General features: G+C 41.3%; 2 protein-coding genes across 2 annotated transcripts; one reads left to right on the forward strand and one right to left on the reverse strand.

The window, feature by feature from the left end:
- The first annotated feature begins 1537 nt into the window (after positions 1-1537).
- On the forward strand, positions 1538-4323 carry LOC136551712 (RING-H2 finger protein ATL48-like). Its single transcript, XM_066543253.1, has 2 exons — positions 1538-1744; positions 3874-4323. The coding sequence occupies exons 1-2, from the start codon at positions 1639-1641 to the stop codon at positions 4059-4061; spliced, it is 294 nt and encodes a 97-aa protein (XP_066399350.1). The 5' UTR covers positions 1538-1638; the 3' UTR covers positions 4062-4323.
- A 794-nt stretch (positions 4324-5117) lies between these two features.
- Positions 5118-9364, reverse strand: LOC136551713 (CST complex subunit CTC1-like). The gene is made up of 8 exons (XM_066543254.1): positions 8823-9364; positions 8522-8711; positions 7850-8289; positions 7681-7769; positions 7067-7103; positions 6652-6742; positions 6164-6492; positions 5118-5764 (listed from the first exon to the last, which is right to left on the reverse strand). Exons 1-8 carry the CDS (start codon positions 9171-9173, stop codon positions 5603-5605), a joined length of 1689 nt encoding a protein of 562 aa, XP_066399351.1. The 5' UTR covers positions 9174-9364; the 3' UTR covers positions 5118-5602.
- Positions 9365-9592: the final 228 nt, after the last annotated feature.

Raw genomic sequence — 9592 nt, forward strand, 5'->3', positions numbered from 1 at the left:
TAAGAGGAAAGAGATAGGGGCACATAGCTAACAGCATGCCACATGTTAGGTTTTGTGTGTTTGTTTAGGTAGCGTTTGGTTGGGAGATAAGGTAGAGTGGGATGGTCTTGTCTCTAGTTTGTGGGATGGGACGATTTTATTTTCTGTTTGGTTGAGAAAGGATGGGGACAACCCCATTTTCTGTTTGGTTTAGAGACATCAAAAGTAGGATGAGCCACTGATAAGTAGGGCCCATCTGTCAGTTTTCTTTTTCTTTTTCTTCCTTCTCTTATCCCTCTCGTCCTCAACCGCAGACCAACACCACCAGGCTCGCGTGGCTCCGCACGGCCGCACCGCCTCCACCGCGTCCTGTTGCCCCGCGCTAGCGAGCTTGGCCACGCACCACCCCACCGGCAAACCTGGCTGTGGGCTGCCCGGCGCCTCCTCCTCTGCGGTGGCGGCGGTGGCAAGGCCGACCCCAGAGCTCGCACGGGTCCGCGCGGCTTGTCGGGGGCGGAGCTCGCCAGTGCCGGGCATGGCGGCGCCAGGGGCGGAGCTCGCCCCATGGCCGCACGCTAGGGCTGGGGCAGAGCTCGTGCTCCCATAGCCGCATGCCGCGCCGAGGCTCAGGGTGAATCTGCGCCCAGCTCTTCCCCTCCGTGTCCGACGACGAGCTCGCTTTCTTCATCAACTCCGACGTACGGCATGTCCTCTTCTTCATCAGGCTTCTCTTCTTCGTCTCCACGCTCGAGCTCCTCTTCTTTCTCACGGGCTCGCTCGTCCCATGGGGATGACCCCATCCGCCAAATCTGAGGGGAAGAGCTCGCCCCCAGATTCCATGGAATATCCTAGGTGGGATGTGCTTGACTCTGATTGTCCCCAAACCAAACACCTAAAATCTGGGTTCATCCCACCCCATCCCATCTCATCCTAGCTTGGAACCAAACACTACCTTAGTTAACATGCCACGTAAGCAACTCATCACTGATTAGCTAATTAGAGTGCCATTAGCAAGGTCAGAATATATAGATATGCATTTTGAAAGTTTTGTGCAAGACAATCACCTTTTTATGAAAATGGGCCCATTCGCTCCGCTGAAAAAAAAAGACGAAACACTGTTCCGACTAATTTGTTGTGAGAGAAAAACACTGTTCTAGCTAAAAAAACAAGTAGAAAAAGACGGATTATAAGAGAAGCGAACAGGGCCAATGAAAAATAAGCACGCCCGAAATGAAAAAAGTTGCATTCCAAATTTGCAGAATCTATGTCATGCATCTGTTATCTAGAGTCAGTCTTAAGAGTGTCAATTTGGTTGATTCGGGTACAAATTACAAAAGAATTTAAACACTGATCACCAAAATACACGCATTCCAGAAAGCTCTGGACAGAGTGACGATCGACGGTGGAGAGAGAAGTTTTGCTGAGGCCCGGTTGGCAAGTTTGACACCACAAGCAGACCATTGGCGCGCCCCACTAACTCCAACATCCCTCCGCCCTCGGATCTCAATCCAACAGTGGGCATGCCCTCTCCTCACTAGCTGAAGAGCGGCGGCAGCAAGGCTCTGCAAACCCGAAGCGCAGCGCCGCCGCTGTTGCAAAAGGCGCCTCTTTTTTTTTTCTTCTTCTTGTTTCTCCTCCACCCCGGCGACGCAATTCGGAATGGAGAAGGGCAGTGGAGGCAGCGCTCCGCCGCCGCCGCCGCTCCACATGGAGGACTTCCAGCTGGAGGGGAAGAAGCCCGTCAAGAACCCCTTTGTGCCCATCGGTATGTACGCGTCTCCGGCCTCTCTCTCTCTCGTTGACGCCAGCGGACCTACCTAGTCCCTTTTCGCACTGAGGACGGGGAGAGTACCTGCCCCGGATGCAGGGTCGTCGGATGTAATCCGTGCGGGGTTCAGGTTTTGGATTGGTAGGGTGGGGTGGGGTGGGGTGGGGGATCTAGCTCTGTTGTTTCCTATGAGTAGGACCGTGTTTTTTCTGTTTTGGATTGCTTATGGCGGCACTAGACTGATGGAGGCGCTACTGCAGGAATTAAGTTGTGACAACTGTCATGAAATTAGATATCTGTTGTTTGATTTGCTACTGCTACATACATAATAATCCATATAGGCTGGGTTGCAATTTGTCTATTCGTTTTACTTCTTTTGCGTAGCATGCATTCTTATTTGCATTGATCAGTAACTGCACTATGTGGGCTGGGCAGGAGAAAACGAAATTTGAGATGGTAGCAATTTGCCTTGCATGAAATTTTGTCCCTGTTTTGTATGCATATGGTGGTCGAAATTTTCTGCCTTATCAGTAATCAAATAGTGCATAGGTATTCACCCTGTAAAATGTGGCCATAAAGGATTGCTTTGTTGATGATAGGGGTAGACAAACTGTGGAATAGACCTAGGTTTCTATGGATGGTTATTCGTAAGCACATTTACATCCATTTTCATGTACCTCTATGAATGAATGATAATAGCTGAGTTGCTTATGTGTGCATTCTAGGACAATCAATATTTGTTATTCTCGATGCACGTTATGGTGATCTAATATAGGCTTTGGTGGAATAAAGTTAGTTGACTAGATCCAAATCAGTGACTAGTTTGAAGATGTCTGGTGCTGTTATTGGTTAATTGAACTTTCTTCTTTTATATAATACTAGCAAACATGTCCGTGCAACATAACGTACAGTTTGACCAATTAGACTCTTATCCCTAATTCATCACGTACTACTACTATTAGTAAAACTGGCCAGGACTCTTATGCTCTGGGGAGTGGGAGGGACTGACAAACTGGGAGAGGGTGATGGACCTTGGAGGAAGGATTTTCTCCTTTTAATATTAGGTATAGATTTATTGCCAGCAAGATCTTCTTCATCTTATAATGAATTTTGCAGGTTACTCAATGAGTTTCTAAAGCAGTCGAAAGTAATAAAGGTAGCTTACGTGTGTGTGAGTGGGTGGGGGTGGGGGGGGGGGGTGCCGGGGGGCTCATGACAGTGAGGGAGGCGAACGTGTGGCGCTGCCGCGCTGGTGGCTAGTGGCAAGTGATAGGTGGGCCTCAACCCAAGCAGGGAGAGGAGGTGTGCGGGGAGTTTAAATGGGACTTCTCACTAATTCAGGTGCTGTTAACTAATCGAATGGTTTTGTTAATATTTCAAAAATGGTTTGTAAAGTATTTTGCTTCTTGGTTGGGTGTATGAGAACACTAGCTATTGTGTGACCAATAGACTGTTTGATGGAAACAAAAATGAGGTAGCTAGGTTAGCTCAGGGTAACCTGTAACCGTTTGAGATGGGGATGAGGAACTTTCATCTGGTTTAGCCGTTTAGGGGACATACTGTGGTGATTCTTGAGTTTGTAGCATAAATAATGGATGTTGGAGTCAGGACATGTGGCACCCCCATGAGCAACACTTCAAGAGTTGAATTTGATGATGCCCTTACAAATAATAGTAAGAGCATAAAGAATGGAGGCTGGATTCAGGATGTTCTGAAAATTTCAGCCTCTTTGGCATAACTATCCATCAGCTTCAAGATAATTCATGAAGTATGGGCCAATGTCCTTGAAGTATTTAGATTTATTATATTAGGAAGTCTTATTAAGTCTTTGATTTGTTCTGAGTTTATCATCCTTGCTTTGCTAGTTCTCATTTCGAAATCTCAGACCATTCAATAACATATTTTACTGCACTTTCTGGATCTACCAACCATAGGGTTTTGTGTGTGTGTGACAATTTTACTTTATATATAGTTACCAATGAAACTTTCTGTCATGCTGTAATGAAGCAGAAACTTGACTTGGCACTCGCTGCTAAAATTTTAATTTATTAGTAATGTTTGGATTGGATGCCTTAAGCTTAATCACTTGACGACTAAATTCTTATAATGTTCGCATCTTTTTTCAGGTGCACTGGTTACTGCTGGAGTTCTGACAGCTGGTCTGATCAGTTTCCGATATGGGAACTCTCAGCTGGGTCAGAAACTGATGAGGGCACGTGTAGTTGCTCAAGGCGCTACAGTTGCTCTGATGATTGGCAGTGCTTACTACTACGGTGATGAAATCAAGCTGTTCAAGAAAGGGTCAAGCCCATGATCTTCCATGAATATTGCTGCTTTTTTGGTGTATGGAGGAATGTCTTGTATACGCTGAAATTTCACCTGGACCCTGCTGTTCGCCCCTTTTGACATCATTTTGGCCTGACATGTGATAGCTAACAAGAAATCGCTGTTGGTCCGATCGGCAGGCTTGAAAATAAATAATTTGTTTGTTGATTAGGTTATGCATCAATTGCTACATGTTTGTACAAGTGCGTTCTGTTGTCTGGCAACCAGCAGCTGAGGTGACCATCTTGCAATTCTTGCTGACCTAAATTTGAAATGTGATAATATCAATTGCATGATATATAGCTGAGGCGCATTGGTCATGGTAGTCTACTAACTGTACCATAGATACAAAAGTGTGCTGTGTGCTTTTGTGGTCCTCGCAATTCTTGAGTTTGTGTGTCCAAACTCTACAGCTGATCTTGACACCCTCAGATGATAGTGGTAGGGTAGGAGACAGGAAGCATGATCAGTTATCCAAAATTAACGTTTGCTTTTGGGAGCTTGGAACGTTGGATACAAAAGGGCGAAAGGTCCGCTCGTTCAGCAAATCAGCATCAACATCAAAAGGGTACATCGATACGGAGACCGAACAGCCAAATTTGTATACACGTTGCAAATAAGAATCAACATCAAAAGGATATATTGTTCTGCAGCACTACTTCAGCAGTACTTTTCAGCAAATAAACTGTGTTTTCCTCTCACAACAAATTAGCATAAGCTAAAATTCAGCGAAAACGAACAAGGTCATCGTTCGTTCACCGTTCGGATATTCCTTACACGTTGCAAACTCGTCAGTATATTTCTCACACGTTGCAAAATGTGGTGGAACAATCTGGGATCAACTTCAACAGAGATGAGCAACCGAGCACCCAGAGATCAGTCTCTATCATCCCCCAGCTTCACGATGTAAATGAGTTCATTTGCTGTGTCCGGAGGTCATGTTATAGCTTGCTTGTATGATACTCCATCCCGAAAAGAACATAAATCTCGTTTTTTGATGAGTCAATCAGTCCAAATTAAACTAAATATACATAAAATTTATTAATATTTATGATTCATAATAAATATCATTAAATCATAAAATTGTAGTCTACCACACAATCTCCAACATTTCAAATTCTGAAACTTTGTACAAAGTATAAATCAGGCAGGAGCTTGCTATTTTCTCATTGAGACTTGGGAGCAAAGTGCACACATGAATCTCAGATTGTAACTTGTAAGGTGCTGAAACTGCCATTACAGATCACAGCCTCAAAGAGCATAAGTACATAAATACAACAAAAAATTATGCCCCTATACTTTGTTCCAAGAGCACTTAATGCTGAAGTGCTTAAAATGATGATGCAACACCCTCCAATTAGAAAGTTCCGTCTGCCCCCTTGTAAGCACGACAGTATCATGGTGAAAGTGTGAAACACATTTTCTGTTTGCAAAAATCTCAGCAAAGTGGCCTTACGATCTGGACAATCCATCCTTTTTTGGATACTGCGTACTAAATCACCCAGAATGTGCAGTGCTTGCTGAACAACACTAGCTGTTTTCCAAAATATCACAAAGTCTGCGAGCTTCTTCCAAAGGATCTACTGGGAAAACTTCTTCTATCCAAAGCATCCGCATGTTCTGTATTGGAACAGGGAGCTCCACATTAAACCCATTTATATCATCTGGGTCTAGAGCTGATGTGATAACATTCTGCAAAAAATGTGGAGTTCATCAAATAGCATATATTTAAGAAAATTCAAGTATATTACTGATAAGCATAAGGCCTGGCCAACCAATGCAGCAATTTTCTAGTCATTATGAAACTAGAAATTAGAAAACACATAAAGAAAAGGAAAATTAGGTGTATATCTCATGAGACAAATCAAATCACTGTAGAAATGTACTACAAATCACCTGGCTAATGACGCAAATAGCAAATATTTTGTTACAGAACAATTCAAAGGCTGGTAGAATAATGTCAAGTTTTTCTATCTAATATAGCCGTACGGTATTAATATAAAAATATTTTATTAGCTCCAATGATATATGTGCTAGATAATGGATCCAAACTCAAACATGCTTTGACAACCAATGTATAGATAAACTCACCAGAGATCCCTTCCAACAAGCATTAAGGACAATAAATTTCAGAAGTTTGTCTTCCAAGCGATTTAAGACTTTGTCCGAAACAGAAGATGCATCCAAATCTCGGCAAGAGAAATCAGGAGGAATTCCACAGTTCTTTACGGTAACGCTTGTGTGCTTCTTCAACATTTTTTCAAGGCAGCATCCAATAGTGTATTGTAAATTTGTGCTGTTTCCTCCTTTTGAAAGCTTTAAATTAAAAGAAGCATCCAGATGTGCAATTTCCTGCAGTCTAAGCAATAATTCTGCCCTAGCATCATCAGCCCAGCCACAGCACAGGGATGATCCATCATCTGCAAAAAGCATAGGTAATATAACAAGATTAATAAATACATGTGCACTATACAAATTAGAACTGTAAAACATCCCTGTGTATCATTGAAACTATTTCGAATTTGAGTATGATGTATGATATTCTGTAGCTTAAACAGAAAAAATACTGCATATCTTACCAAGGATAAAACCAGCTAGCTGAACTCTTACATTTGGAGTTTCACCATGATTAGTCGGTTTGTTCAATACCAGCACAAGGACAGTTGCTACCTGGAAGAAAGATGATGACATCAGATGATAAATTCAAAATGAGTAAAGCAAAAGATAAAATTGAGCTAGCAACCAAAGAATACATCTGACCAACAGGACCCTGAAAGATTCAAATGTAGTACATCTGTAACATGTAGAGTGAACTTTGAGCAGAAAGCAACCTACCCTGCAGTGAAATTGCATGGGTCTACTGTCTGTAAAATACTTCTGATGAAAGAACAAGCACGGTGAAGCTGTGCTAAGTGAATCATCTTTTAACCAGTTAGACTTTGGTGACGAAATAACACTTTGTTCAGTAAAGTTAGCATGGCTGATGGAGCTAACCTCAATGTATGTCTCGGAGGTTAACAATAATCCATGCCTGCAGCCAGAAAACAGAGAATATAAGAAACAACCAGATAGAGAATGCAATTGCATATTTATAAGTAAATGTACCCTGAAGTTCAGCTTTAAACATTAAACCTGACATTATGTAAAAAGAATGTGATCCCAAGCAATTAGTACGGTGAGTTACTGTAAATTGTAAGGATTGACAAAAGTAGACTCATACTTTGTTGTTGTCGTTGATGTTGTGACAAAAGTAGACTCATAAAAATTAGGATGCAACTAAGTTAATTGACATGTTTATCCATGTGGAGTATAACATGTAAGCAGGGCTCACTAGTACTCACACTCACTTAAGCTGCATAATTTACCTCTACAACTAAAGATATAACTATCGGTTAGCTAGTCAGTTCGCTCAACTCGTTCTATTCAGTGTACCACCAAACTACCATTTTTTACAAAGCAAGCAAGGATAGACATCAGGTTCCTAGTCAGATCACAAGGTAAAAGCTACAATGCTGCATATGGGTAAATAGGGGTCTTTTGCTGCAAGGATCCTAACAAAACAATGGAAGAAACAATTAAAGAAAATCAGAAGAAAGGAAGGAGCAAACTGTTTCAAACGGACGCGATGGAATGTCACTGTTGCCCCTGGTCCTATGCCAACAGTAGAATGTTTATTTGAGTATCCACGGATATATACCTGCAAAGGATTGCCATGAAATGGAATATCAAACTAACAACTACGCACTTAATAAAAAAAAATGTAACCCGGTTATTTACCGCGTGATTATTATCAGCAATATGGATACATAGACTGTACTTCTCATTACCAGGAACACATCTTTCCCACTTACAGACAAGTGAATGTATATTTTCTACTTTTCCCTGTACTGATACTAATAAATCTCCATGAACCACTTCTTTAGTTTTGAAGTTAGCAGACACAGAAGCATCTTTAGGCATCATAATATCAACACATGATGACACACTTAAAACTTCACTGGACGGAGCACACAGCCCATTCAATACATGACATACGGTGTTATATTCTTCCATCTTTTTGCTTATTGCCTCACAAGAAAAATCCAAATGGAAATAAGAATTACGGTAAAAGTCATTCCAAGGCTGAACTAATCTTAGCTCATCATGGATGACATTTCTGGAAAATAGCCCATCCATCTTCACTGAAGTACTCCCTCCGTCCCCAAAAGAATGCAATTCTAGAACAGTGTCACGTTTTAGTATATCAAGTTTAACCAATTATAGATAAAAAAGTATAAATATTTATAATATAAAATAAATATCATTAGATTAATTACGAAATGTATTTTCATAATAAATTGATTTGGGGCCATAAATATGAATAATATTTATTAGAAACTTGGTCAAACATGAATCACTTAAAGTGGCACGCAACCCATAGTTGCATCCTTTTGGGGACAGAGGTAGTACCTCCAATAGATTGATCCCCAGTTGACCCCTTGATGTTTACATTACCATCAATGGTAATGGCAAAGCTCCAAAGTCTATCTTGAGAATCTATCGAGACTTTACCACCTCGCACACATCCACAACTTCCCATGGTGCAAGTAAAACCTCCACTGGAACATTGGAGAATATAGGAACCATTGATTCGCGGTAACTGCATATTAATGTGGTTATGTAGAATTTAGAGATACGCTATAGAAACACAGCTAAATGTGGAGGTGACAATGAAATAATGAGAAAATAGACTTCTTCATCAAAACTATACCTGATATTTCATAAAACTTCCTGCCTTGAACTCCAACAAAATCCTTGTTTCTTTTAGAACAGTACCTTCTGATCCAGAGGAACCGGTAGACACCAGAGTACCACAAAGATTGGTGCTACCAAAGCTTAGCGAACATGGAATATTACATGATTTTGCCATAGAGGCTCCAGAATTACCTACTAAAGTAGAGTGTGACATTATAAAGCCCTCAGCATCCTCAAGAAATTCACCATGCCCAATAAACTTCAAAACATATGGAAGTATTACAGCTTCAGCATACAGGGACCCTGACATGCTTTGACATTGAATCTGAAATGGAAAATCGAAAAGACAGACACTATTTTGGGGCATGGTTATGCTAAAAATCTCATGATTATTGACATATGAAAAACGACTCACGTTGCTGTTCACAGGAAATATGTGGGACAATTTCAGCAGATGAAACAACCTGGTCCTATAATTAATATAAGAAGGAATACTCAAGGAAGGGCCAATATGAATTAATTCCCTCCACTGAACTATAACATAAATATTGAGGTGCTGTAATCTTTTTTTGTAAGGAAGCTTCTGAAACACAGCTTTACAGGACAGGGGATCAGCAACATCATAATGATCTCTGTAAGCCACTGGGCCTTCAAGGGCTAGTTTGTAATCGACGATCTAAATGGCAAAATGAAAACAAGGTTTAATATATACAGCCAAAAGATAAAATGGCAACTTTACTGTTCTGTGAATTTTGTTCAGCGTATAGCAGGAGATAATAGTATACC

The sequence above is a fragment of the Miscanthus floridulus genome, chromosome 4 (assembly GCF_019320115.1).
Source record: "Miscanthus floridulus cultivar M001 chromosome 4, ASM1932011v1, whole genome shotgun sequence".
Lineage (NCBI taxonomy): Eukaryota > Viridiplantae > Streptophyta > Magnoliopsida > Poales > Poaceae > Miscanthus > Miscanthus floridulus.

Excerpts from the sequence above, each read along its gene's own strand:
- LOC136551712 (XM_066543253.1), top strand. The coding sequence starts at position 1,639 with ATGGAGAAGGGCAGTGGAGGCAGCGCTCCGCCGCCGCCGCCGCTCCAC. Across the intron at positions 1,745-3,873 it reads GAACCCCTTTGTGCCCATCG|GTGCACTGGTTACTGCTGGA; the intron begins GTATGTACGCGT and ends ATCTTTTTTCAG.
- LOC136551713 (XM_066543254.1), bottom strand. The coding sequence starts at position 9,173 with ATGCCCCAAAATAGTGTCTGTCTTTTCGATTTTCCATTTCAGATTCAA. Across the intron at positions 7,770-7,849 it reads TTGCTGATAATAATCACGCG|GTATATATCCGTGGATACTC; the intron begins GTAAATAACCGG and ends AATCCTTTGCAG. Across the intron at positions 6,743-7,066 it reads CCTCCGAGACATACATTGAG|GTAGCAACTGTCCTTGTGCT; the intron begins GTTAGCTCCATC and ends TCTTTCTTCCAG.